The sequence below is a fragment of the Colletotrichum gloeosporioides genome (genome assembly GCF_011800055.1).
Source record: "Colletotrichum gloeosporioides strain Lc1 chromosome Unknown consensus_36, whole genome shotgun sequence".
NCBI lineage: Eukaryota > Fungi > Ascomycota > Sordariomycetes > Glomerellales > Glomerellaceae > Colletotrichum > Colletotrichum gloeosporioides.
In genome coordinates, this window is record NW_025544681.1 from 743,121 (window position 1) to 770,404 (window position 27,284).

At 56.5% G+C, this 27,284-nt stretch overlaps 9 protein-coding genes across 9 annotated transcripts; 6 read left to right on the forward strand and 3 right to left on the reverse strand.

Moving 5' to 3' along the window:
* Positions 1–2,007: 2,007 nt before the first annotated feature.
* On the forward strand, positions 2,008–5,187 carry GCG54_00006117 (putative transcriptional regulatory protein; the record flags this gene model as incomplete). Its single annotated transcript, XM_045406131.1, has 2 exons — positions 2,008–3,005; positions 3,057–5,187. 2 exons carry the CDS (start codon positions 2,008–2,010, stop codon positions 5,185–5,187), a joined length of 3,129 nt encoding a protein of 1,042 aa, XP_045265514.1.
* A 458-nt stretch (positions 5,188–5,645) lies between these two features.
* On the reverse strand, positions 5,646–7,738 carry GCG54_00006118 (Protein kri1; the record flags this gene model as incomplete). Its single annotated transcript, XM_045406132.1, has 2 exons — positions 5,646–7,513; positions 7,567–7,738. The coding sequence occupies 2 exons, from the start codon at positions 7,736–7,738 to the stop codon at positions 5,646–5,648; spliced, it is 2,040 nt and encodes a 679-aa protein (XP_045265515.1).
* Positions 7,739–8,389: 651 nt separating this feature from the next.
* Positions 8,390–9,274, forward strand: GCG54_00006119 (Vacuolar protein sorting-associated protein 21; the record flags this gene model as incomplete). Its single annotated transcript, XM_045406133.1, has 3 exons — positions 8,390–8,467; positions 8,531–8,594; positions 8,691–9,274. The coding sequence occupies 3 exons, from the start codon at positions 8,390–8,392 to the stop codon at positions 9,272–9,274; spliced, it is 726 nt and encodes a 241-aa protein (XP_045265516.1).
* A 1,050-nt stretch (positions 9,275–10,324) lies between these two features.
* GCG54_00006120 (uncharacterized protein) lies at positions 10,325–13,356 on the forward strand (the record flags this gene model as incomplete). Its single annotated transcript, XM_045406134.1, has 3 exons — positions 10,325–10,365; positions 10,425–11,323; positions 11,387–13,356. 3 exons carry the CDS (start codon positions 10,325–10,327, stop codon positions 13,354–13,356), a joined length of 2,910 nt encoding a protein of 969 aa, XP_045265517.1.
* Positions 13,357–16,558: 3,202 nt separating this feature from the next.
* GCG54_00006121 (uncharacterized protein) lies at positions 16,559–17,620 on the forward strand (the record flags this gene model as incomplete). Its single annotated transcript, XM_045406135.1, has 2 exons — positions 16,559–17,214; positions 17,269–17,620. The coding sequence occupies 2 exons, from the start codon at positions 16,559–16,561 to the stop codon at positions 17,618–17,620; spliced, it is 1,008 nt and encodes a 335-aa protein (XP_045265518.1).
* Positions 17,621–17,924: 304 nt separating this feature from the next.
* Positions 17,925–19,738, reverse strand: GCG54_00006122 (GPI mannosyltransferase 4; the record flags this gene model as incomplete). Its single annotated transcript, XM_045406136.1, has 4 exons — positions 17,925–18,852; positions 18,903–19,030; positions 19,082–19,467; positions 19,630–19,738. 4 exons carry the CDS (start codon positions 19,736–19,738, stop codon positions 17,925–17,927), a joined length of 1,551 nt encoding a protein of 516 aa, XP_045265519.1.
* Positions 19,739–23,102: 3,364 nt separating this feature from the next.
* Positions 23,103–23,744, forward strand: GCG54_00006123 (E3 ubiquitin ligase complex SCF subunit scon-3; the record flags this gene model as incomplete). Its single annotated transcript, XM_045406137.1, has 3 exons — positions 23,103–23,169; positions 23,244–23,512; positions 23,568–23,744. 3 exons carry the CDS (start codon positions 23,103–23,105, stop codon positions 23,742–23,744), a joined length of 513 nt encoding a protein of 170 aa, XP_045265520.1.
* Positions 23,745–24,904: 1,160 nt separating this feature from the next.
* On the reverse strand, positions 24,905–25,381 carry GCG54_00006124 (60S ribosomal protein L39; the record flags this gene model as incomplete). The annotated part of the gene is given in 3 exon segments (XM_045406138.1): positions 24,905–24,953; positions 25,064–25,283; positions 25,294–25,381. The coding sequence occupies 3 exon segments, from the start codon at positions 25,379–25,381 to the stop codon at positions 24,905–24,907; spliced, it is 357 nt and encodes a 118-aa protein (XP_045265521.1).
* A 915-nt stretch (positions 25,382–26,296) lies between these two features.
* GCG54_00006125 (ADP-ribosylation factor-like protein 1) lies at positions 26,297–27,195 on the forward strand (the record flags this gene model as incomplete). Its single annotated transcript, XM_045406139.1, has 4 exons — positions 26,297–26,371; positions 26,608–26,691; positions 26,767–27,090; positions 27,172–27,195. 4 exons carry the CDS (start codon positions 26,297–26,299, stop codon positions 27,193–27,195), a joined length of 507 nt encoding a protein of 168 aa, XP_045265522.1.
* Between the last annotated feature and the right edge of the window lie 89 nt (positions 27,196–27,284).

The window sequence follows — 27,284 nt, forward strand, 5'->3', positions numbered from 1 at the left end:
CGTCCACGTCGTCGAAAGCCTTTCAGCCCACCACCTACACCTGGGGTCCTTCATTTTGCGGTGTTTATATTGCCGGTGGGAGAGGGCCCTCCACCACCCATTCAGTATCGGGTCCCCGTCACTTTGAGCCACAGAGCCGTGCAGCCAGCCAACAAGCCAACAAGCCGCTACACCACAAGCACGAGAGCCACGAGCGCAGCATCTTTACCCCGCGGTGAAACCACCTGTCAGGTGGTGGTGGTGGTGTTTTGGTGGTTTCTGTTGCTGTTCCTCTGCAGCCAAGCGGGATATATAAGGTTCTTCCCCAGTTTCCGTCTCCGTCCGAAAGAGCCCGCGGGGAGGACGACTTCGAGACCTTTTCTGGAGAAACAAGGCCCACTAAGACGGGCGAGGCACAGCCATAAACGCAGCAAAGACAAGACGACGCCAGGTTTCTGCCTTCAGCGCCAGCGCCTGCGCCAGCCTCATTCACATAGGTTGCCAGTGCTGAGGAGGTGCTGAGCTGCGTTGCCTGCCCTACCTTACCCGTACCAAGTACCTTGCCCAGGTACTCCCCCTTGGCGACCTGACGTTCCAGCAGCCAGCAGCAGTACCCCACAATTGGACCGCCGAAAACGCCTTTTGGCCCTGCCCGGGCTTCTGGAGTCCCTTGGTGCTAGCAGTCTCTCTCACCTGCAACTGCACCTGGGGCCTGCACACTCACGCTGCAAGCCTGCACCTGGCACACACCCGCTCTTGGAGCAAGAGAGGTGCAGCGCCCACTTCTTTTTTGTCCACTCAGAGGGCCAGGCCAGGAATCCACGCAATCAGAGCCATCATATTACCACACGCCCCCCTCACTCCTCACGCTCCCCACGCTCCTCGTCCTCATCCTCCCGCGACTCCTCACTCACAGCACGAACACCACCTACCTTACCTAGGTACTGCGTAGAAGGTACCTAGCACCGATACCAGCATCAGTAGCAGCCAGCACCAGCAAAACACAGCACCAGGGCTGCCAGCACTGCGAGGCGTGAGGTGTGAGGTGTGTGGTGTGGACCCCCCTCCCCCTCCCCGGCCGTCGACAGTGACCAGCCAGTGCGGTGTCTTCTACCCAACCCCAGTTTTTACTCCAAGCCGGCGACGTTCCCCATCTCCTCCCAAAATCGCAAATCTGCTCCGCTGCTCTGGTTTCCTCTGCTTTGCTTTGCTTTACTTTTGACCTGGGTCCTGTCTCTGAGAGTCTTAGTCTCTCTCGCTCCTCTTTTTTCGTCCTTCTCGCTCCTCGAGGACGCCGAGTCAGAATTTCTTCTCCCCGACAATTCTCGACACTGCGTCTTTCTCCTCTCCGTCTCTTCCCCGCCCCCAGACACAAGAGAGTGAGAGAAATAGAGACTTTGTGTGTGTGAGTAAGAGCTTTGTTCCAGCTCTTTCACACAATTCCAGTTCCTTTTTTTTGTTTTTTGTTCCCAATTCAAACCAGCCAACCAACAACCTCTCAATTCCCCGACTCAACAACACCACAGCCGCAGACACGGGCACGCGACTCGGATTGCCCCGGGCCAAGACGAGTCTTTTCCCGCCGTATCATGGTCCATCTTGCGACCGCTGTGACCCCCACAACTCACACTTACACCCGCGGTCTGAAGGCATAAACAGGGACAGGGACGAACGCCGTTCTCTGCGCCGGCGCGTGCGGGGACTTAGAACCAGAGCCAGAGCCAGAGCCAGTGCCCCGAGTAGGATTACCAGCAGAGGTGCAGCTGCAGGTGCCAGAGCAAGACCCAGCTCGCTCGGAACCGCCTTCTTCCACCGTCGCCTCCTCGTTGATCTTTCCTTGTTCCCCCCAGATGACAAAGGACAATGTCATCTAGTCTGCAGCAGCTCCAAAGTCACCAACTCAGAGCTGTCAGTCTCGAATACTCGCAGCACGGTCTAGACTCTCCCGGCGCCCATTCGCACCATTCCCATATAACAACTTCCTCGGCTTCCCACCAACCCTTTTCCTCAGGAACCCCAAATGACGGAATGCGGTCCAACAGCGCCTCTCAAAGCTTGGTCGATGCCTCCCGTTTTGCCGAGGACTTTTCCTTCCCGACTCACGACCTTCAGGACCAGAATGCAATCATGTTTCTCGGCGACCCGGACCACGCTACCGACATGTTCTCGACCTCGCACCGCCATTCCGTCTCTTCTGTGAGCGGCGGCGGTCGTCAAAACTCCATCACCGTCATGTCCGTCCCCTACGGCAGGGCCGTCGACCAGCGCAGGCACAGCGTCATCACCTCGGAAGACGGCAGCCAGGACGACCAGGCGGAACCCAATCCTCTCGAGGACAACGGTGCCGACGAATTCGGCTTGCCTACCCAGGCCGGCAATGCATCTGACTTGTCAAAATCCAAGGACGACAAATCCGACCAGACGCCCGCCTGGAGTGAGCTGAAGACGAAGGCCGGCAAGGAGAGGAAACGGCTCCCATTGGCGTGCATTGCCTGCCGCCGCAAGAAGATTCGATGTTCGGGAGAGAAACCTGCGTGCAAGCACTGCCTGCGATCGCGCATCCCCTGTGTTTACAAAGTCACGACGAGAAAAGCCGCCCCCCGTACCGACTACATGGCCATGCTGGACAAGCGACTGAAGCGCATGGAGGAGCGCATCATCAAGATTGTTCCAAAGAGCGAGCAAGACGCGAGCGTCGCCTCTCTGACCCGGGCTGTTGTCAAGCCGGCGATCCCAGGCTCACTTTCGGCTTCAAAAGCCAACGCAAAGAAGCGACCCGCAGACGAAGCCTTTGGCCAGGACCTTGACCACTGGGCAAAAGCTCCAGCCAAGACAAGAATCGAACCGCCAAACAAATCCAACACCCTCCAGGCCCAGGAAGCGGAAGAAAACAAGCTATTCCTCGAAGGCCTCGACGCGCTTCCGCCCAAGGAGCTCCAGGAACATCTAGCCGAAGTCTTTTTCGAGAATATCTACGGCCAAGCGTACCATCTCCTCCACAAGCCAAGCTACATGAGGAAGCTCAGGTATGCCCATCGTGGTCATTGAGAAGCTGAGTTTGCTAAACTGTTCTGCAGAGCCGGCACGTTGCCACCCGTACTTGTCCTATCTGTCTGCGCCATTGCAGCCCGTTTCTCCAGCCACCCGAAACTCAACAGCTCGTCGCCAAACTTCTTGCGTGGCGAAGAGTGGGCTTCGCACGCACGAGACATCTGCACCAGGCGGTATGAGTGGCCCAACATCACGATATTGACATGCCTTTTGATTCTAGGCCTGCACGAGTTTGGCACCTGCCACGGCGGTAGGAGCTGGGCCCTCGGCGGGCAAGCGATCCGCATGGCTTTTGCCTTGCAACTCCACAGGGATCTGGATCACGACCCCTTGAACCGAAATGGGGCGTCGCAACTAAGCTTTATCGACCGGGAGATTCGACGGAGAACAATGTGGGCCTGCTTCCTTATGGACCGTTTCAACTCGTCTGGAACAGAACGACCGACTTTTGTAAGGGAGGAGACGATTGAGATCCCGTTGCCCATCAAGGAAAAGTACTTTCAGCTCGACATGCCAGCCCCGACCGAAACTCTGCGAGGCAAGGTTCCTCATCCGGTATCCGCAGAAGACGGACAGCTCGCCGACGTGAAGGAGAACATGGGCGTCGCTGCCCACATGATCAAGACGATCGCCATCTGGGGTAAGATCATCACGTACCTGAACCAGGGGGGAAAGGAACTCGACCCTCATCCGATTTGGAGCCCCGAGTCTCAGTACGCGACCCTGATGCGGGAGGCGGAGGAGCAGCTGAACAGCATCCCCGACTTCCTGAAGTACTCTCCCGAAAACCTGCAGCTGCACGACACGGAAAGGATGGCGAATCAGTATCTGTTCCTTCACATAGCCATGCAGCAGAACATCCTGTTTCTTAACAGGGTGGCCGTCGCGTCGCCAAACAGCCCGGTTGCTCAAGACGTTCCCCGAGAATTTGTCACAAAGGCCGGGGACAATACATTTGCCGCCGCGAATCGCATTTCAGAAGTCCTCAAAGACGCCGAGTCGTACATGGTCACCGCGCCATTTGTTGGTTACTGTGCCTTCTCGTCGGGCACCGTCCACATCCTGGGAATCTTCTCTGGCAATCCTGCCGTGGAGGCGGCGTCCAAGCGGAACTTGGCAACCAACGTCAAGTTCCTGTCTAAGATGAAGAGGTACTGGGGCATGTTCCACTACATGTCGGAGAACCTGCGCGAGCAGTACCGGACCTGTGCAGACGCTGCCAGAGGAGGATCCCAGACCAAGGAGAGTTCGACGGCGTCGCCTATCTTCCAGTATGGCGACTGGTTCGATCGTTACCCCCATGGCGTCTCCCAGTCTGACTTTTCAGACCCAGCGACGGCCAAGAAGAAGGAGAAGGGCGACGATGCAGTGTTAGAACAGAAGCCGGAGTTACACACCGTCGAGGAGTTCTTCACGACCTTGTCCCCACCGCGCAGCACCGAAGGCAACACATCGAGACCCAACCCTCTAAAGCGAAAGTCGTTCGCCGGGAAGAAGCTGGGAACGTCGGGCATGCGCTCAGACGGAAGTCAATTGGAACCACTGTCCACTGAAAACATCGCTGCATCGGCTCAGGAGCAACTGAGTGCTCGCATGCAACAGCAGCGGGGCATGTCTGGCGCTCTTGGCGGGCAGACCAGCGGCCCCACCAGCTTCAACCCCCTCACCGTGCCACATTCCCAGGGCTCAAACTACCACGCCTTGTCCCCGATCAGCCCCATTGCTGTCAGTCAGTTCGGGCATCATCACCAAGGGCCCGCACCGTTCTACCCGCCTGATCTGCTCAGCATGTCTCTGAACCAGCAGAACGGGATACTGCAACCCCTCGATCGACAACTCGTGTTTGGTGCGTACTCGATGGAACCGGGCAACATGGGCCACTTTGACGGCCTCGACTGGGATGGCATGCCATCCAGTGCGCACGGCACTTCCGGGACACACCGGGAGGGTTCCCGCCCACGTCCGAAACGAAACGCCAGCGGTATGGGCGGACACGGCCACCAGACAGACGGCATGGGCTTTGTCGGCCAAGAGGCGTCGTCCGCTTGGTTCATGCCGTTCAACATGGAGCCACCCGAGATTGGGCAGGACATGGGCATGAACCTCGATGGCTTCGGCAACATGTTCAGCAACGGCTTGCACCACGGCGCGAGATGAGCTGGGGAGCGCACATTCAATCATATTGTCTTGTTTAATATCGTGATACGACGGCTTCCGCAAGGAAATATCTAGGGCGCCGGGTGTGCCTTTGGGCTCTGTATTATCTGTATATGTCTTGGACTTTTCATGTTTCCCTTGCTTATGACTATATGACGGAAAAGACGGGACGGAGCAGGACTGGGGACTTCATTGGGCGGGTCACAAAAAATCTACTTGGGTAGCGTAGCGATTCCGATATACTTGTGTGTGAGATACCAACCCACGATAATGCAGCATGAAGACCACTACGTTACCATTCGAATGTTCGTGATTATATGGAGAGAGAACCTTTGCATGGTATCGTTGTGTCTAAAAAAGAATATGACTACTTTTCTAACCCCGTTCCCCAAAAGAGTTATTTACGCAATAGACAAATAAGAACAGCTGACAGTTTTGTCAGAACACGCAGTTTTACACTACTCCGCAGCTGCACCTGCCTCCTCCGCCTTCTTCTTTCCCCTGGACCTCTTGCGCTTCTTGCTCAAGCTGGCGCCTCCGTCCTCGACATTCTCCTGCGTCGTCGTCGTCGTCTCGTCGGAAGCTTTCTTGTCGCTCTTCCTCTTCTTCTTGCTGTCCTTGAACGTCGCGCCCTCAAAGTCGAACGTCGGCCCCGTGCGCTCGTACTCGTTGCCAAAGTGCTCGCGGCGCCACTGCCTGAGGCGCGCCTTCTTGCCAAACTTCTTCTTGTCCTTGCGCTTCTTGTCGTCGTCGCGGTAGGGGGCCAGCTTCTTCAGGCCGGCGAACTGATTCAGCGCGGCGTCGGAGGGCGCGAGGAGGATGTCGCGTGCCGTCATGCCGAAGGAGGTCGGGGACGTCTCGCGGTAGCGGAAGCCGAACATCTCTGGCGTCTTGGAGGACGACGATGACGCCTCGGGGATGTCGAGGTCCATCTTGGCGTCGACGAGGGCCTCGAGCTTGGCGCGCTCGGCCTTGGCCGCCTTCTTGGAGGCCAGACGCTCCTTCTTGATGTCCTTGGAGGTCTTGCGCTTCTTTGACGGACGGCCGTCCTCGTCTTCCTCCTCCTCCTCATCGCCCTCTGCCTCCGCCTCGTCATCTGTGAGTGTGATTTGCGGGTGCTGCGTGTCGTCCTTGAAGTCGGGCACAATGTCCTTGATGTCAATGTCGTCGTCCCACGTGGGCTTCTTTGGCCTCTTCTTCTTGCTCTTCTTCTCTCCGTCCTCCTCCTCCTCGTCTCCCGAGCTCGCGCCGCCCTCGATCTGGGCGTAGTACTCCTCGCCGAACTGGCGCTTCATCTCGTCCTCCCACTTGTCGTCCTCCCACGCGTCGTTGAGGAAGCGCAGCCACTCGTCCTCGCTGAGCTGCTTGCCACTCAGGCCCGCCGCCTGCTTGATCTTCTTGAGCTTCTCCTCGGCCTCCTCGAGCTTGAGCTTGCGCAGACGCGCCTTCTCCGCCTTGCGCTCCGCCTTCTCCGCCTCCTTGCGCTCCTTCTCCAGCTCACGCGCCCGCTTGCGCGAGCTCGCGGCCTCCTTGCGCACGGTGCGCGCGTTGGTGATCTCACGCGAGTACGTCTTCAGGGCCTGGTTTGACTTTTCCGGGTCCTCGAAGCGGAGGTTGTACGCCTCCTCGAACTTGTCGGCCAGCTCGCCGTCGTCGCCCTCGCCGTCGTCCGACTCGAACGCCTTCCAGTTGTGCTCCCCGCCCTCGGTCCACGCGCGCGCGGCCATGAAGTTGGACAGGAAGAGCTCCGGGTCCTTGTCGGCGTTGGCGATGTCGTCCTCCGTGATCGCCTTCTTCTGCTTCTTAGACACCTTGCGGGCGCGGGAGGGGTGGACGCCGTCTTCGGTGGCGGCGGGCAGCTCGACTTCTTGTCCAGGCTTCCGCGTGACAAAGTCCCCGCCCTCCTCCTCCTCTTCTGACTCCTCAGCCGCCTTGTTGATCTCGGAGATGATGGACTTCTTGAGGGCGTCCTGCTCCTGCGCATAGGTCTGGGGAGGCGGCGCGTCGTCCTCGTCGTCGGACTCGCCGACGCCGCCGGCCAAGATCTTTTCACGGTGATAGTCTTTGAGGAAGAGCGGCTTCTCCTTCTTCTTGGAGGGCGTGGGCTCGGCGTTAGGGGTGTCCTTGAAGAAGGTGAAGTTCTTGTCCTTGAAGCGGGGGTCCTTGTTCTTGATGGCGGAGAGGGTGGCAGAGATTTGGGCGTCGAGATCTTCGGTGGCCAGGAAGCCTTCCTCGTCTTCGGTCTCGTCCGAGGATGAAGAGTCGTCGTCTTCGTCGTCGTCGTTGTCGTCATCCCGCTTGCCCGTCTTTTTGTACTTTTCCTCCACTGGTCATGGTTAGAGAAGCGTCAGAAACCAGTTCAATTCAAGGTGAACTTACGCCTGTGCAACTCCTCGCGCTTCTTGTTGTGCTCGAACCGCTTCGCGTACTCCTCGTTGACCTTCAACTGCGGCGCCGCGATGTCTGCCCCTCCATCTTCGTCGTCTGAGTCGCTGTCGTCCAATAGGTTGACCTTCTTGGGCACCGACTCTTTTGTCGGTGCAGGCGCCATGTTTTCGGTAGTCTCCCTGCTGAGGCTCGGCCGCGTCGTTGCAGAATCCCAATGGGCGGACGTTTTGGTGGGAACTCCAAGGAACAATGCAAAAAGCCTTTGGAAGGTCCTCAGAATCAATGTCCCGGAAGGTGGTCAAGCAACTTTTTTTTTTTCTGCCGCCCAGCGACGCCTGGAGCTGCACTGCGACCCTGTTCGGCAGCACTGGGTACGGAGGTACGTGCCTGGGATGGAATTTTTGGCGGGGCCCGGCCTCCATCAGTTCATCGGGGTCCGCAGCGGAATCGCGGCAGATTGATTCTCCGCTGCCCCTCTAAGGATTGGAGCTCCGAGCAAGAGCATTGGCCAACCTTGGTCGCTGCCTTCCGCCGGCTGGGGCCCCTTTGGCCCTTTGGGGGCGGTGCTTCGTCATTGTTGCGCCTCACCACCCTCGTCGTTTCAGTGGCCGAGCTGTGGTCCTACGTATCACCTCTACCACCAACCCATTTACCTACCACCTATCAACCCATCGCGCAAAAGGCAGCAAACCCATCCCAAAAATCCGCTGTCTGATTCCATCCGAACCGATCCTAATCCCGCATCCCCCGCAATCAAAGAGACCCTCCGAATCAAGGGCATTCGTTTGTCGACTTTCAATAACCGATAAAAAAGATGGACGGATCCGGCGGTGCCCCGAAGCCGAGCAGCAGCGTCAAGCTGGTCCTGCTCGGTGAAGCTGCTGTTGGAAAGGTACGCCCACCACGCCTACGGCAGGCACCACGATGAGACATGCTAAGGAATCAATCTTCGCAGTCATCCCTCGTCTTGCGCTTCGTCAACAACGACTTTCAAGAGAACAAGGAGCCCACCATCGGAGGTACGTAGAGAAAAGTCGCCGCCCGCCGCCTGTCGTTCGGGCCCTCGTCGCGAGACATGAACCTGTATGGCTAATCCGCAACCACTTGGTCTGCAGCCGCCTTCCTGACACAAAAGTGCAACCTGCCGACCCGGACGATCAAGTTCGAGATCTGGGATACCGCCGGCCAGGAGCGCTTCGCTTCGCTGGCGCCCATGTACTACCGCAACGCCCAAGCCGCCCTCGTCGTCTACGACCTCACGAAGCCCACCTCACTCATCAAGGCCAAGCACTGGGTCGCCGAGCTGCAGAGACAAGCGTCGCCAGGCATCGTTATCGCCCTCGTCGGCAACAAGCTCGATCTCACCAACGGCGCAGGAGAGAGCGCCGGGTCTGCCGGTGGCGACGCCGGCGATGATGCCGACGGGGAGGACGGCTCCGGCGACGCCCGCAAGGTGTCCACCGAGGAGGCCAAGACGTACGCCGAGGAGGAGAGCCTGCTCTTCTTCGAGACGAGTGCCAAGACGGGCCACAACGTCACCGAGGTCTTTACGGCGATCGCCAATGCCATCCCCGAGACGTCGCTGAAGAGCGCGAGAGGAGCCGGCGCGTCGCATGCCGTGAGCCGGGGCGGAGAGGAGCAACGGGTCAACCTCACCGGACCGAGAGATGCGGCGGCGAAGGAGGGATGTGCTTGCTGATTATGACGACAAACCGAGGACCTTGGCGAAGAAGGGAATTGCTGAACTTTTCACGTTTATTTTTTGGAGTCTCTAGTCTTTATGCGCTGCATTTCTGCTATAGGGTTCATGTTCTTTTTTTTTATGGGAAGCGTCCATCCGGCAGCAACTGGGAAAGCTCGTCGTGGGGAGAGCCACTTTGGGCGCGTGGACGATAATGGTGGTCACGTTTTGCTCCAGATAGTGCACACTATCCTTCCCGCTCCCAACCCTCGCATGCTTGCTATCCGTTCGGTGTGTAACATTGGTGGTTTTGTGTGTTTGCAACGGCGGCGGGAAGAAGACGGACATTGGGATGGATCTTGCAGGTCAGCTTGGAACTGATAGCAGTCGTCAGTGCATTAGGTAGACGGAAGTATCATACACTCAAAGACAAGTTTGATAGCCTTTTGTCTTTGGTCGCACTCCATTTGATGTCACTGCCGCCTGTGGGACGACGTCGTTGAGCGAGTAATTGCACCATGGTCTGTCCTGACCGGTGCCTGTGGCAGTGGTCGGTGGTCGGCGGTTGGTTAAAAAAAAAAACCCAAACGGGTGACAGGGTGGCCGAGGCATGCGCACAGGGCCACACGTGCGACTTCCAGTGGGTGGCCGTACGAATACAGACGGCGGCCTGTCAAAATCAGCCAAGTCTGAAGCAAGCACTGTAAAACAGGCAGGTCGGGGTGGTGAAGGAGATGCCTGGTTGGTCAGTCACCGCCCACGCGTCCCACCTTTTTTTCTTAGTCTTCCCGCGCCTTCGTCCACCTCACCTCGTCACCACAGAATCTTTTATTACGACGGGTTCTGCGCAAGAGGGTACGGGAGAAAAAAAAACTGTCCGCCAACAACACGCTCGTCGACATGACCGTGTCCCGCGCGACACGCTGAGCCGTCAATTCTCTTTCCATAATAGTACCTTGCTGGTGCGAAGACCCCGGCAGTCGGCCTATTATTCTACTGTACTTTTTCGGCCCCTCCACGTTACCCATGTATCCCTCGTCCTGATTTTACTTCTCGACCGACGACAATATGGCTTCGTCAATTACACCTGCTCAGGCTGAGCTCATCAGGTGCGTTTATTGACTGCGCAGGACGACGGTGCCGCGTGCTGACAGCAGTGATTCGGCAGCTCTCTCGCGCCTGAAGACATTCCCGTTAAGCTGCGATGCGCCATATGTAGCGAATTGGCTGTGAATGCCTTCCGCCTGCCTTGCTGCGAGCAGGCCATTTGCGAGACATGTCAGTACCACGCTCTTCCCCATCACGACGTCGACGTCGGTTTTAATCCCCCGTTAGGCCAGTCTTCACTACCAGCGTCATGCCCCGTCTGCGAGCACTCGCCAGTCTCCGCCGACGACTGTACGCCTCACAAGTCTCTGCGAACGACGATCAAGGTCTTTCTTCGAACTCAAGAAAAGAAGCGTGAGGAGGCGCGCGCCAAGGAGAAGGAATCTGCGCCTCCGACGCCCGTCGATGCGAAGCCGAGCGCGTCGCTACCTGCCCCGAACGAATCCCCGGCTGTGCACGCAGAGGCGTCTCCGCGACCTGCTGAAAAGGCGCATGCCGACGAGAAGACGGACGCGGAAGCCGCGCCAGCTTCGGCGACAGAGGCGAACGCTCAGAACGAAGCCGATGCGGCTGATGCCCCAAATAATGTTTGTGCTCTCCGCCTGACACGGGATGCTGAGCTCCGCTTACACGTTCACCAGGACGCGCAGGACCACGACGAGGAGCCCGGCCTCTCCAAGGGAGATGATGATGATAACGAGACCGTCATCATTACCGGCGACGAAGACGCGGCGACCGCACCCAGGCGAGGGTCTCAACAGGACGATGACACCGCAGAGAACGGCGACGACCAAGGCGACGACGCGAGCACGAACCCGAATATGAGCTTTAACTCGATGAACGGCGGAAGCTTCCCGAACATGAGCTTCAATGGGTCTGGCGACTTTAGCCAGATGCAGATGATGATGGCTATGCAGAACGGCATGGGCGCCAACTCTTTTGGCAACTTTCCTATGATGGGTACGTTTCCACTCACATTTTGCCTGCCGACTGCAGCGGCTAACACATCACCAGGTATGCCAGGTATGGGTATGGACCCAATGGCGATGCAGAACATGTACATGAACGGCGGCTATGGTCCTCAAGGCATGGGCATGGGAGGCTTCGGCGGTGGTTTCGGCTCAGGCTCCAATAACTGGAACGGGCAACAATCATGGAATTTCGGCCAAGATAATTTCAATTCTGCTAATGCTGCTGGCATGGGATCTGGTGACTTTGGCAACTATAACTCAGGATTCCAGTCAGGGTACAATCAAGGTAATTTCGGTCACCAATTCAATGATTACCGCCGCAACAACTACGGCAACCGTGGACGTGGAAGGGGACGCGGCTACTACGGCGGAGGCTACGGTCGGGGCGGATACCAACAGTATGGCGGCTACGGGGACCACGGTCAGATGCAACAGCAGTACAGTTCCAACTACGGCCAGGGCGCCGGTGACGCGAGCCACACCGACAGCAATGTGGACGAGTTTGGCCGCGAACGAAACACTGATCAGGACGAGAAATCAAACGCGGGGGGAGACAATGCAGATGGCGGAGACGGCTCTAAACCCGTGAACGAGGGCGGGAACGAGTCTGGCCCTATTGATGCATCCGCGCAAGACGCAGACAACGCAAACATGGCACAGGATGGTGACTATTCTGCCTACAGTGGTAACAACATGAATGGAGGTTATGGGCCGCCAGGATTCTCAAACCAGAACCAGGGATTTGCACAACCCGATGTTCCTTTGAATGCTCCCACGGGACCCAAGGCCATGCGTCAAGGCCTACCGAACACTAGCCTGCATACCCTACGGGCTCGAGGATACGTCGTCGCCGATGAACAGGCCCAAGAGTCGCCAGTAGATGGCCCTGACCAACAACAACAACAACCACAACAAGAGCCCAACGTGGAGCAGCCCCGATCTAGGAGTAACTCTTCAACGCGCACCAAAGATAAGGACAGGAGCCGTCGTCGTGACGCTAGCAGAGATCGTGAGAGGGAGCCCGACAGCCGGTCTGAAAGGGAATACAGCGCCCGAGACCGCGAGTACTCTAGATCACGCTCACGCACCAGGGAACCTAGCAGAGAACGCAAGAGCGATCGCAGTGATCGTGATCGCGACCGCGACCGCCACAGGCGTAGACGCAGACGCTCCGAGTCTAGATCTGTAGCCGGAGATCGTGACCGAGGTGACCGGGACGATGAGTACCGTCGCAAGAAGCACAAGAGCAGAAAGCACAACGCGTACGGCGATGAGGACGACACCAAGTCCCGTTCTAGAGATGATGGGTACGAGGAGAGATCAAGGTCTGCTTCCCCTAGCGACTCAAAGAGATCCAGTCACCGAAGCCACAGGGACCGTGACGAGAAGCGGCGAGACCGCGAGAAGGACAAGAATCGGGACGACGACTATGACCGCCATCGCAAGTCGAGTCACCGCTCCCACCGGGACAGAGACCGCGACAGGGACCGTGACTATGACCGGGACCGCAAGAACCGGGATCGCGATAGGGACCGCGAGAAGGACCGCAAGCGTGACAAGCACAGGGATCGCGACCACCGGCACCGCGGCAGCCGCAAGCACTCGCCGGAGCCGTCGCCTTTAGGGAAGGATTTCAACCCGCCCGCCGGGCCACGCGGCAACGCTTCGGGACTCGAAATCAGAGGGGCAAGCTCGAAGCCTGGCAAGTCGTCGGAACGACAAGACTCTGGCAGACGGGGTTCACAAGCCTCGGTCAACAGCAAGTCTGCGCCTGCAGCCACCAAAGACCCGCACGCCCTCGAGCGCGAAGCGAGAGACCGTGAGCGTCTGCTCAAAGAGACGCAACGTATGGCAGGCCTTGCCGGTCTTGCGGGCATCAAGCGCAGCAGAGACGACGGGGGCGGCGATGACGGGAAGCGAAGTCGCCGGAAGGGACGGCGTAGTGAGGCCATCAGTATGGACGACGAGGAAGAGCGTATGCAGAGGATGGAGGCCGAGAGGGAAGGCTCCCGCTTCCGTTAGCAGCAGAACCAAGCCGCGACGGGGGAGAAGGGTCGGAAGCAAGCGGACGATGCGGTCAAGAGGATCCTCAGTAGCTTGCGCAGTCACATGGCGTGCAATAGCAAGAGGAGCAGAGAGAACAACCGTGCCGACCACTAGTAGGTGAAGTCCGGCTTACTGTGGCTTGGTGGGATGCATTCCAGCTGTCCGGCTCCCTCCCCGTCAGTTATCTCTCGTGCCGCAGGCCCCCGGGACGGGACGAGAGCGAGCGACAGCGAGAAAATACTTGTATGTTTAGGGGCTGGCACGTTACATTATCCAAAAACCCCTGACGAGAGCGACTGCAAACGTTATTCAGCGGGTGCGGGCGGCTTGTGGGATTATAGTAGACTTACAAAGCTTCAGTGGCCGGTACGGGCTATATAGAGTTTATTTAATTGGACTCTTTGAGATCAGATTTGGTTATCATGACGTATTTTCGCGCTTGTCTGGCTTTGGTCTTTCGCTACTGTGCTCGTCTTGTCACAATCAGATTGCGTAAGACAGGTAGAAGTGGATGGGCAAACTGACGTGTGTCCCACATTGATGAGGAATTCCCTTGCCGCGGCTATGTCTCAATGAACATGAGAGGAAACATGCTCGTTGTCTGTGTTTTAAGCCTCACAGGATTAAGCCATGGTGTGGCCTTGGTGGCTCCGGAGAATCTCTCCTGTCAATGGTCCTCATGGCAACAGGTCAGAACCCCAACGCGATGTCGACGAATTCATACCAAATTGGTCGGGGTCGGGGTGCTTGCGTCACGAGCAAGCAGTAGTTTAAATCCAATACACTTGATTGACCGTCCACGGCTCTGTTCTCTCAATTCCAAGCGGGCTGGGATTCTTCAAGCACAAGCTTTTGAAGCTCTGAACTATAGAGAATTCTTCTGCGTCCGACCCGTCACAGATGTGTCTACTAAGCACTGAGACATCACCCAAATGGGCGCTTCATGTGATTTACGTGAATGACGGGAACCCAGTCCAGGCCATCATGCAAGATGAGGTTTTGTTAAAGTTGTCAACCGGATTAAACTTAACTTGGCAGTGATTGGGAGTTTGTTGCTGAGCATCTGCCGAAGAATGAGCTGATCAGATAGCGCCTCGCAGGTCGATTTGATGAGCTCTCAATGCCACTAGGAACTTCTTCGGAAATGCCCCTAGACGTCAAAATTCGTCCAATGTGCCCTCGCCGAAAGAGGACAAATGTGCGAAGTCGTCCACTTTGAAGAGTACTAGCTTGTCGATGATGGCGTAGATCACACCGAGTCTGTCCTGTTTCGCACGGTTCTCAGGGCCGGCTTCCAGTGTTGGGCCGAAGCCGGACCTGGGCCGCCGCCTCCTATGCCTGGTACGGGCCAATGTATTGTCTCCCTCGGGAAACCGTAGTGATTAGTAGATACGTCGAGATCCCGTTTGAGCTACTCGACGGCTGGTCCAGCCGCACGGCAATGCTTTTCTAGCTCTGCCGGCAGGCAAATGTCTCCGGGGGCACGTTGCCAAGTTTGCCTTTTAGGGCTGACTTGGGCCGATGATGTTAGGTTGGCCAAACAAGAGACTTACTCACGCTTAGAAGAGACCTTGCTGCCTTTAATCTCAGACCCCTATCATCGGCCTAGACAGCAGCTGGCGGTTCTGCTCCAACGAAGCTCCTCGAGGTCAAAGTAAACGGCGGGTCTAGACCCATCATCAAAAAGACCGTACCGCCAAGCGATCACCACCGATGAGACCCTGGCCAACATCATGCCAGTCTGAACCAGCCAACGGCGCAACATTGTCGACTCGAAAAGCGCCACCTCTTGCGGCGGCTGGGACGGCTCACTGCTGACACGCATGGCTTTCCAGCGCCACCGCACGACAGAGTCAAGTCAAGCTCACAACCCAAGCCCCAAGCCAACCGCCCATCCATGGTTCAGAGCCACACCAGACACCTCATTGGTCAAATGGAGCACTCCCTTGCATCCTGGGAAGGTCGCTGGGCTTTCGGGAACCTCTTCTTCAACTTATCGCCGTCCTCGCTAGGATGCAGCTCTCCACTACCGTCGCAACGCTGACCTGTCTAATCTGGGAAGGGGCATGGAAGAAGGAGAAGCTTCTCACGACTCCACAGGACACGAAGGCGTATGAAGTTGGCATGTTTCCTGCCTTTGCTGTCGACGACTGAATTGTCTTTCCTGCGGCCTCCCCCAGCATCGGTGGTCCTCAGGCTAATTAACCCCCCTGCCGCTATCTGGTCCGTGGGGGAACCTTACAAGGTTTGGGGCCATGGATGCTAGCTCAGTAAGGCAGACAGGAAAGAAGATGAACAGCACTTTCGACCACGGGCTGCGTAAATTTAGCAGCGGAGGAGCCCTCTCTAATGAGCGAATGAAGACACAAGCATTCTCACTTGCTCGGCGTCCCGGGTAGTCTGCAAGGTGGGTGCTTCAATGAAACCCCTCGCCCAGTGTTCCAGAAGAAGCAAGATACGAGAGACGGAAACATGCACATCTGCGGCACAACCTCACTCATTCTCAAGGCAAAAAGTCATATAATGGTGGCGATCACTGCCCCCCCGTGTTTTAAGAGGGGATACCCTTTTACAGTATCATTGCCTAATAGCGCTGGCTGGTGCTTTTTCCCTCCCCCCGACGCCAAGCTATCCCGAATGAGGCGCGACCCCCCTGGGAGCTGACAGACTGAACACACCAAAATGTCGTATTAACAAACACTAGCTTGCTCGCTCCTCCGTCGTGTTTCTTCGCTTCTTAACTTTTCTCTTCTGCCCCCCCTCCCCTACAAGCTCAATTTCAATATCCGTCCTGCAGGTGCTCATAAGCTCCGTCCCCCTGTCAAAAACTCTTTCGTTTACTGTTTAGTGGCTTCTCTTGTTCCACTGCCGTACCCGTCCCCTCCCCAGATTTGAGGGGTGTTGTTGTCTGCTTCAACACTAAAAAAAAGGAAGAACAGAGTACTAGCCGACACCCACTTACCTCACATTTCGGCTCCTTTTCTACATTTGTGTCGCTTGGCAGGAAGTGAAGTCTGGCCCCATTTCCGTTTCCCCGTCTCTCGCATCTGCCGGACCAACCTTACCCAGGAAGGCGATTAGAACGAGGAGGACTGATTCTTATCTGATCTGGGGCGGATCCTTCGTGAGAGAAAGTGTCTGTTAGGAGACCAAAAGAGTCCTTTGGGACCAAGAAATCATGGAAAATGGAGAGGAGAACCTAAAGTCCCGCCCCTCGGTGAAAGAGAAGGTCCTGGGCATCTTCAGACCGAAACCCGAAGACTCGAATTCGCTTCAGGATCAACAGCAACAACAACAGCAACAGCAGCAGCAACGTCTGCCCCCGCAAGAATACGAATCAGGGCTGGAAGTCGTCCAGCCTCTCCCGTGGAACCCCAACGACGTCCCCTTGCCGGAGGTCGCGCCGTACAACCACCTAGACGCCAAGACGTTGTCGACACCGCAGGTCGCCAACGACCCGGCGTCATGGCATCACTACCACTTGAAGAAGAATCCAGGTCTCGAGGTGGCGGCGGCGCCGGCATCTTCGCCGGACGCGTCCTCGGTGATGAGCCCCGGCGGGTACAGCAGCACGCTCTACGGCGGCAGCCAGGACTCGACGCACGCATACTACCAGCAACATCCGCCGGGGTACCACCGGCCGTCGTCCAAGAAGGGATCCTCCGTCGACGGGCTCGGTATGGGGCCGAGGGTGTGCGGGATGCGGCGCAAGGTGTTTTACATCGCGATGGCGGTCGCGATCGTCTTCGTCATCGCGGCCATCGCCATCGGTCTCGGGGCAGGCTTGGCGTTCGGGCGGAAGTCGAGCGGCCAATCCGGCGGCTCCGGTTCAGGGTGAGTTTGACGGTGCTTCCCTCACACCGTCATAATACTGATATTAGCTTGTAGCAACCTCCCGACAGGCGTGGAATCGACAAAAGCGGCCAACATCACCTGTCCGGCGTCGGACAACTCGACCTTTTCCGCGCAGGATGAGCCGGACCGCCTGTTCAGGCTAGTATGTGGCCACGACTACAACAGCGCAGACGGCGCCATCGACCTGACAGCGGAGAACGCGACGACCATGGCCAACTGCATCGACAGGTGTGCCAACCGGACGGAGTGTGTCGGGGCCGGTTGGGGCGACTACTACGGTAATCACGTATGCTGGATGAAAAGTCGCCTGGGGAAGCCCAATGTTTCCGGGAACTGGTTATTTGCGGTCGATCTCAACGGCACTGACGCGTCTTCATTACCGTGAGGAGACAATGACGACAAGCAAAAGGCGGCATGAGCTGCGGCACGGAACCACCCTACGTGTCCACGAGTGGTGGGTGGCACGGCAGGAGAGGCGAGACTGTTTCTCAACAATGCAATGTGGGCTTGACGGCAAACCTTGGCCGTCGGGACGAGGGCATCGAGATGGAGTTCAGGCGTTTTGGGATACGACCATATTGGCGATGTCAGGGGCATGTGTGATACCACTTCCATTTGGGCGCTCATAAAATATCATCAGACGTAAATTTTCATTCGCTGTCATAAAGCCGTCCTTTTTATCCTCCTCCTCACTTGCAGCTCTTCGTCACACGCCATGCGACGAGGCCACGCCGACCAATCACTCTCGCGAGTGTGTTCCATACACCGTCATCGCCGAAATCGAGGTCGTCCAAGTTCAGGTGTTGTCTGTACCGCCACACCTCGCGGAATCGTAAGCCCTTCAGGCCCTTGTTGGTCAGATAGGGGTCTATCCACGTTGCTGAAGCAGGTGCAATGAGGTAGGTGCCGTTCTTCTCCTTCAGATACTCCGAATTGCGTCTGTCTGCGGGCGTGTCGCACGTCGCAAGGCTATCCAGCTCCTCCAACAAGGCCTCGCCCTTCATGCCCATGACATCGCGGGTAGTGAGGACTTCGTTCTTGCCGTTGAGAAGCCAGATTGGCGGGGTGTACGTCTTCCACCAAACGGCCTGGGTCGCGTCGGGCTGCTTGCTAAGAAACACCTGTCCAGGCACGATTCCTCCTTGGTGGTAAACGCCCATGAGGATGCCAAAGACCAGGTTGAAGCCAATCCAGGTAGCAATCCAGGCTCGAAGGACGGCGCGGCTCTTCGGCACATTGACCGACGACAGGATCAGTGGTACTGTTGGCAGCAGGAAACGGGCTTCCTGGTGCTGGAAAATAGACAGCACAAAGACGCCGGAAATGGCCGAGTAGAGTCGCAATGAGACATGCGGCTGCGTGAACAAAAGCAAAGCAGCTGGTCCGATCAACATGGGGATATTGACCAGCAGGTGTTGGTACCAGGGGTGCAGTCCATGCTGAGCCAGGTTGTCGGGGTTGATGTTGTACATGAGGTTGTTGAGTGGCGTGATGACGGGGCGAGAAATTAGATCTGCCCACTTGATGGGCTCGGGAAGGTAAAATGCCGTATCTAGAGTGATGGCAACGAGGGTGGTGGTGAGCGCAGCCAACACCATGACGGTAAGGGAGAGAGGTCTATGAGGTTGTCAGTGTCGCTCACTGTGGCGCATATCAAATCTTCTTACCTATTGACAAAATGGGGTATCAAACGAAGTCCCGGAATCAGCAAAAAGGCCGGGAAAGTAATCCTATTAAACAATCCAAAGACAGCCACGATTCCAAGGATCGTGGAAGCAAGGAGCGACGATTGTTGCTGTCACAAACGTCAATATCCCGTTGGCCTCAAAGGTTGAGGGCAGCTCACTGGGCTTTCAACAATGCGCTGAATCAAAACCAAGCACCATGCGACCACCAAACACTCCACCGAGTTCGAAAAGGTGTGGGTTTGGTAAGTCCATGTCACATATGACGAGGCAACGAGAAGCACAGCGACGCGCCGGTGGCGCGGGGAGCTGATGAGCTCGTGGATGGCCCAGTCCTCCAAGACGAAGCTGGTGACGAACATGAGGACGCGCAGGGTCCAGAAGACGGCGATCGGAGGGATCTCTCCGTCGTGGCCGTTACCGATCCATAGCCATCGTAGGAGCAGCATGGGCAAGCCGTAAACGGGCCATAACGGGAAAACGCTCCGGATCGGGTGTTCGTTTGTGAACTCCCATGTGTGTCGAACGGGGTAGCTAAAGATTTGGCCTGCGCCACGCGTTAGCTCAGGTACTCCAAAAAGCGAGAACGAGCGCGAAAGTCAATGCGAGCTCCCGGAAGCTCAGGGGGAGCTCCAAGGCGCAGCAAAGAACTGCGCGCGCCTGGCGCAAACGACGCGGGTTGTGGCAGCGACCAAGCCGATCCACATACCAGCGATGACCTCTGGGCCTTGGAAGTTCTCGTCCGGGTGTAGATAGCTGGGGGACAGCGCAAACCACAGCCGGACCAGGACGAGGAACAGGTATAACCGCCGCCACATGGCTTAGGCTCTTGATTATCTGGTCGTCGCAGGGCGGCCTGCAGCTGGGGATTCGGTTCGTGGTCTGAAGCAAAAGCTTGCAAGTAGGGCACAGTATTAGCCCGGGCAAGGTCGAGGGATCGTTTGGGTGGAACAGGAGTGGTCGCAAAGTCGCATTATCGAGGGGGAGGGGGCATGTATTGAACAAGTATGCGACTGTTCGCCCGGAGCCAGGAGGATTCGAGAATGAGCAAGAAGTAGGATGGAGAAAGACAAGCAAGAAGAGAAGCTTGGAAGATTAAGGCGAGATAGGTAAGGTGAAGCAAGCCAGGTGAAGGTGAGGGAGGGAAGAGAGGAAAGAAAAGAAGAACCGGGTAAGGTAGAGCAAGGCACAGGCTATTGCGTAGGGTGATGGTCAGGATATTTTGGAGCAGCTCTCAGTCGCAGCTGCACGGAGGGCCCTCCTTAGGCGCTCCTTGGGTGCGGTGCGAATAGGTGGTGGGTGGATGCTAAGGGCAAGGTTCGGACGGGACGGGATGACTGATAGGTGGCCCACGCCGGGATGGTGATTTTGTTCTATTGCAAGGGATCCGCAATCTCTGATTAAGGTGGGAGGCACATGGCCCTGGCTCCTGCTGTTTGATGATGCTTCTCGAATCACCAGAGCTAGTGACGGACCACCTGGCAGTCGACAGGTCGGGTGAGGTTGACTTAGGTAGAGAAAGTGGGTGTCGAGGTCGCGGATTGTCATTTTAGCAAGGACGGCTTCGCTGCGTGTCCTGTATCCAAGCTGGCAGTTGGCTGCTCAAGGAAATGCTTATTCGACGGCTCACAGGGGTCGCCAGCCCAGCGAACCCAGCGAACCCAGCAGTGCCGTCCCACGGTGCAGCGTGACGCGACGTGGTTGCTGCCAAAGAGTGAGACTTTGGGAAGTGTGCCCTCCGATGGCCCCTGTTGCAATGCAGAACCCTGCCAATGTTGCCTCGCCGGGGCCTCCTTCTGGAAGCACTAATCCCCGAACGGGTAAGGCGGAGCCTGGAATGCCACCAGCGAGCAACTGCAGCTGGGAGTCTGGGACGTGGACTCACTGCTGGCTGTGGATGCCGGTGGCTCCTTCTTCTTCTTCCCGGTCTTCCAGTCCAGTCGTTGTTGATGCTCTCCCTCCTCTCCCAACGTCAAGGAACCCCCTTTCCCTTGCGAGGCCAACCAAATACTTTCGATCCAGTCAGCAGCTTTTTCGAACCATTGCCATCTCATTGTCTTGCTGTCATTATGCATTGCGCATCATGGTTGCTCCCCATCAGCCAGGGACTCGCTTTGTTTCTTGGGGTCGCTTGTCTCTCGAGCAACACGCGCACCAGACCAAGACCAGCCTTGTCCGATTGTCCCAGAGAGTCTGATATCAGACGAACAGACATAATAACATCCTTTAGCCTCTGCGGGTATCAATTCCGGCTCCTCGGGCCTTGTCATAGTCCGAAGCGCCATGTGTTATCACCTCGGTGCCACGGACAGAGGCGCGCCGCCTACGTCTATTTGCGCGACTCTCGAAATGGGCCTCCTATCGGGACACTATTGGACAGGATTTGAGGATCGGTAATGATGCAACAAGCAGCACACAATGTCTCGCCGTCGGAATGTGGTTTGCAGGGCCAGCGCCTCCCTGCCCACGCTGTGGCGTCGTGGAGTTGACAGGCTTCTTAAGTGCCTGCAGCTCGCTTTCGCCTTCAAACCCCGCCAGCCTGGAATTATCGTTCTTGTATAGATCTCCGTCTGATTCTTGCATCAGCACCGAATCATGTATGTTCAACCTGCAGGTGATGATCTGCCTTTACACAGACTCTGCGCTTATTCGGGCGGTGAGTTTGACGCGGGCCTGGCGGTGAGGCTTGCATTCACCGCTCAGGGTTAAGTATTGAATAATTCATGATCAACTCGGGCGCAAGAAAGACCTCTGCTGATACTCTGTTGGGGCGGAGCTTTACTACTACGGCCCGAACGCAGCTCCGGACCCGCCGTCCCGATCCCGTCTCTCCGTCCGAGAGTGCAACGCTGTTTGACCACATTTCCTATTTCCAGAACTCGGAAATGGGGGGCACGCAGGTTTACAGCAAGGTATGGAGGTTTGTTCTTACGTCAAGCCAACATCTTTACACTTTCTGAGTCACACTTGGCTGAAGGCGTCCAGGTCCCCCCATCAACCACAAACCTAACGGAACATTCGTAGACTGGAGATGGCACCGAGTTCAAGCCCCACGACTAGAAGAAATTATTGAACGCTGAGAAATGTAGCACCATCTCCAATCTGCAGAATCAGCACCATGGGTGGTCCAGATGCATTTTCTCCGAGCCCTCTCTCAATGCAAGTCTTCAGTGGAGATCGTGGCTGGTGGTAACATCAGATGTGGCTGACATTTGATGTGGCTTAACCTTTGGAGCATTTGCACCTGGGAGACTCAGGTGAGATGCATGACATAGTGTAGCCATACCGCTTCCACGCCGGTATATTGAACCCCATTTCCCAAGAAGACCCAAGCAGAACTTAAACAGGAAAGGCCTGCTACAGTGTACCCTTCGAACCTGATGATGATAGAGACCAGGAAAGATACCCATGACAACCCCGCCGTTCTGTGGCCGCCAGGCTGCCATGGCTGGACAATGCAGTGTGTGTAGAGGCATCTGCGATCGGGGAGGACTCACAAAAACTGCCAGCAATACTTCTGCCTGAAAACCCTTGCTTGAGGTGAAGTCAAAGACACAGCGACCGTCTCCCCTCAGGGATTCCTGCTTCCAGATGCTGCGGCGTAGCGGGCTCCTTTGAGGCCTCAGTGCTGAGCCGAATAAAGGTTCGTCGTGGACAAGGCGCCATTCACCTTGCTGCTCCAGGCATCAGAGCGGTTCCGGCCCGCAAATATGTTACCCCAGCCAATGGAAAGCCGAGCAGCCTCCTTTCTTGCTCGGGTACCCTACGATTCTGAAGGCAACCACGCGCCCCTCCGACCCTTCCTGTGTGCTGTCCCCACAAAGAGAAGGTACCTACCTACCGTACCAACCGCTTTGCCCCCCAATACCTTGCCGACCAACGTCAGACTGTGAATCAGCACAAAAGCATCTCCATCCGCAACCCGTAGCCGCCATTGTTTGCTACCAACACCACTTCGTCCAAACCACCTCTCTGTCGCGCCCACTCCAGTTTCCGTTTCCATTCTCCGATTAGCTTTCTGTAGGTATATCTACTGCGCTGATTTCCCTCTTCGTCGATCAATCCAAATCCTCACACTTCCCTCATCAACCCCACCTCGCTACAATACAGCTGCACGCATTCCGCTGCTTCAACCAACTAACATCGTCGAGATTACTCGCAGACACACATACATCAATCAAGATGGCCACCGAAAAGAAGGAGCAGAAGATCTGGGTGCAGTCCAACGACAGCATCACCCTCCCAGTCGGTACGTCACATCTTTTCCTCTCCAAGGCCTGCTCCTTCCTCCGTTGTCGCATCCTGCTAACCGTTGGGTTCTAGACCGCGTTGTTGCTGAGCGCTCCATGCTCATCAAGAACATGCTTGAGGACGTCGGTGATGATGCCATCAGCCAGGAGAACCCCATTCCCATTCCCAACGTCAACGAGGCCGTCCTCAGAAAGGTCATCGAGTGGTGTGAGCACCACCGCAACGACCCCCCCGTTAACGCCGACGAGGAGAACGACGCTCGCAAGAAGACTACCGAGATCGAGGAGTGGGACCAAAAGTTCATGCAGGTTGACCAGGAGATGCTCTTTGAGATCATCCTCGTATGTGACACCCTTTTCTTGTTTCTTCTTCCAGCTCATGCTAACCTTTTCCCAGGCCTCCAACTACCTCGACATCAAGCCCCTCCTTGACGTTGGCTGCAAGACCGTCGCCAACATGATCAAGGGCAAGTCCCCCGAGGAGATCCGCAAGACCTTCAACATCACCAACGACTTCACCCCCGAGGAGGAGGAGCAGATCCGTCGCGAGAACGAGTGGGCCGAGGACCGTTAAGCAAATCCTGGGAGCGGTGGGATCATCTAGATAGGATATCCCGTGCCCGCCATTTATGTGTTATGCATCGTTTTCTGGCGTTTTCGACGATTCCATGGGCACCCAAGGGTCACGGTTTGCTTAGGGCGGGAATTGGTGAAGGAAGGGCTCACCGCAGTGCGCATTCGAAGACCGCAAGGTAGTGTGGGTTGTCTTTTTAGTTTGCTTCACCGGTAGCATTTCAAGGCAGACCGTCTCTTCACCATTGCTATTGACTCATCTCGTGCAGTGATGTATGTACCCTTGTGGGAAAGTGTGGCTTTTCCATGGACCACTATGTCTGGATCGTTGTTCGTGCGTGCCTCAACATTTCAAGAGTTTTCGCAAGGAGATGGGCATTGTAGAACAGCCGACACATGTTGTTGCTCAGCGGTCACTAAATCCTGCAGAGGCCCAGACTGAGGAGCGAACCTGGCTGCTGGATTTCACGGCAGTAGGGAGATTCATCACATTGTAACGCATCTATATTGGCATCGGCACATGAAGAAACGGGTAAGTGGATAGCGGGTCGCCGTTGAGAATACCATCCGGCCATCTACATATAACGAGGCTCACACGTTCATGTGACACCGTTGTGGCCTACGACACAGCCAAGATAGAGAGGCACAATTGAGATCTGCAGAATCTAGACAAGCTTGGATCTAGGGATCTTAATTGGGCCAGTCTACCCAGTGTTGCTTGGTCGCTCACGGTAGATGTACGCTCGTGTAGGACCAAGCCCATCCATAGCTGATAGCCAAGCAAACCCATCAAGGCGTGGGACCTAAAGGACTCGACGGCCAATTCGCCCCAGCCCACATCACACGACTGACACCATGAAGCGGGAGAAGCAGGCGTGGGACCTCGTTATCTTCATTCAGAGGCATCAAATGATTTGGCATTCCTTTCCCTATGACCGTAACATGCAATGCGTGGTGTCTAGCCGGAGCCGGGCATCCATTTTCCCTCCATAATTTTCCACCCCGAAGACTCCCACGATCAGACTCTTGCCGATGAAATTTAGAGTCCGTCTTAACTCCTCCCAGAAATTCCAAGTAGAAGTTCCATGTCGGTCGGCGGTGCCATCGAGATGAGACACACTGGTTCGGATTTTTGGGAAATCGAGATTTGGTGCGAGGTGTTTAGATGCCGAGGCGGGTCTTGCGCCAGTGGCGTCTCTTCGCGTTGTAGCTGTAGGAATCAGTGTCAGTAAAGATCGTTTCCGTCGTATCGTGGGAGCGGGCGCGCCCTGGGATCTCGTCGTGTCGACTCCAGAGACGGCGGCAGAGGGTGTATCGTACCGAATGGTGTTACCAGTGCGGAGACGGATCCATTGGGGGATAGGGCGGTTCTGCTTCTGCGCCTTGGCGAGCTTCTGCTTCGTGCGGAAAGACTTGTGGCTCTGTAATGGTTCCCAACTGTCAGCGCTCTGCTTCCCTTCGTGGTGTTTGAGGACCCCCGGGTCGTGGTGATGATATTTGCCCCTCCTCGATCCGTCCGCCAGCGCCGCGCGCCCGCGACCTGCGCGAACCACGCATTTCTCCGGTGAAATCGATCGGGCACAATATCATCATCGTCGTCGTCGCGGGGAGGGAGTAGGCGTCATCACGTACCGGCATTTTGACGGCTGTTGGCTGATCAAGGTAGTCGAGTCCTTTGGGTGCAGTTGGTTCTCCGATGGGTTTGATGGTTCGAAAAATCATAAATTCTGTGTGAGAAGGCACACTAGGTTAGGCGAGCCCGCAAATACCCTGATTGGCGGGGAGGGCAGTGGGTGGAGACGGTCACGCTTTTTCGGAAGGAGTCACTGCACGACGTGAGGCTTGCGCGCGCAGCTCAGCCTCAGCGGCTGCAGCTTGATTAGATAAGGATTGCTTGCAGTGACGCCTTCTCGACAGGTGCAAGGTCGTTCTGCTTGCCTCAGGCAGCATCAGCAGAATTCGGCTTATGTGATAATCCCTGACGTGCCGATAGGCTCGAGCGGCCGACGATCCCAGAAGTGGCAGGCCCGCGGACCCGTTGGAACGCCCAGAATTAACCATCCATGCAGGGCATGTCTTAAAAACTGTCAATTAGGGGGCCCTTTCCGTACCTTCAGGGGCCATCGAGATTCTTTTGCAACGGTCCTTTGTCTCCCATCTCTCAAAGCCGCGGAGTTGCGAAGAAACCAGAACCAAGTTTTTGCCTTTTACTTGACGAGACGACGAAACGGACGACGGACGCCGAAACCAAACCGGAAGAGGGAGTGTGTGTGCCTGAGTTGTCCTTTCAGGTTGTCGTTGTTTCCTGCTTCTTTGTACATAACCCGGACGACCGTCTTGTTACCTGTCGCCCCCCTGGATCGGAAGAAACAAGCCACCTTTTAGCTTGTCAAGCCTCGCCTTGCCTACCTACCTGCCTCTCCTACCACGACCCGAGGCCAACCGCGCACCTTTTTGAAGACTGCGACATTCTGCAGTCGCAGCGGCGAAACGCAACATCAACCCTAGCAACCGACGAAGTAACGACACTTACACATCCAACAAACCGTCAAGATGGGCGCGAGCATGTCATGGCTGTCCGGCCTCTTGTGGTCGAAGAAGGAGATCCGGATATTGATCCTGGGTTTGGTATGCATGCACCGCACCCGCGCCGCTGCTGCTGATGCTGCTGTTGGCCGGCACCCCTGGAGCCAGCGACCTCCGAAACGCAAGAGATGCAAGGCTGACAAACCGCGGGCGACTTGCACAGGATAACGCAGGAAAGACGACACTGTTGTACAGGCTGAAGGTGAGCTCCTGTCAGCCCATCCACATGCGCGCGCGCAAGGGGAAAGAAGCTCGGCACTAACTTTATGCTTGTTTAGATTGGCGAGGTGGTCACCACGATCCCCACGATAGGATTCAACGTCGAGTCCGTCACATATAAGAACCTCAATTTCAACGTCTGGGTATGCGAGAGGAACCCTCTGATTTCCTGGCATAGACCGAACGTCGAGGCTGACATGGTATGCGTGCGCCTGTAGGATCTAGGCGGTCAGACTAGCATCCGTCCGTACTGGCGGTGTTACTACGCCAACACGGCCGCAGTCATATTCGTCGTCGACTCGACCGATATCGAGCGTCTGCAGACCGCCGCCGAGGAGTTGGGCGCCATGCTCAATGAGGAGGAGCTCAAGGACGCGGCCCTGCTCGTGTTTGCCAACAAGCAGGACCAGCCCGGCGCCAAGGGTGCGGGTGAGATCTCGGAGGCCCTGCGACTGGGCGAGCTGCGCGACCGCAACTGGAGCATCATGGCATGCTCTGCCGTCGACGGCAGCGGTGTGACAGAGGGCATGGATTGGCTTGTCGTACGTTGTCACCCCTCAGCGCCGCGTTGGTTCAGATGACCACGGGTGCTCTTTCGCCCGACATGGACTAACTCCTCGTAGCAAACCGTCAACCAAGAGTCATAGAGGTCTGGCCTCGACCCTTGGACGCTGTTGAACAAGCCCTCCAACCCCTCATACATAACGCCCCCTCATGATTTATAATACACGCCCCG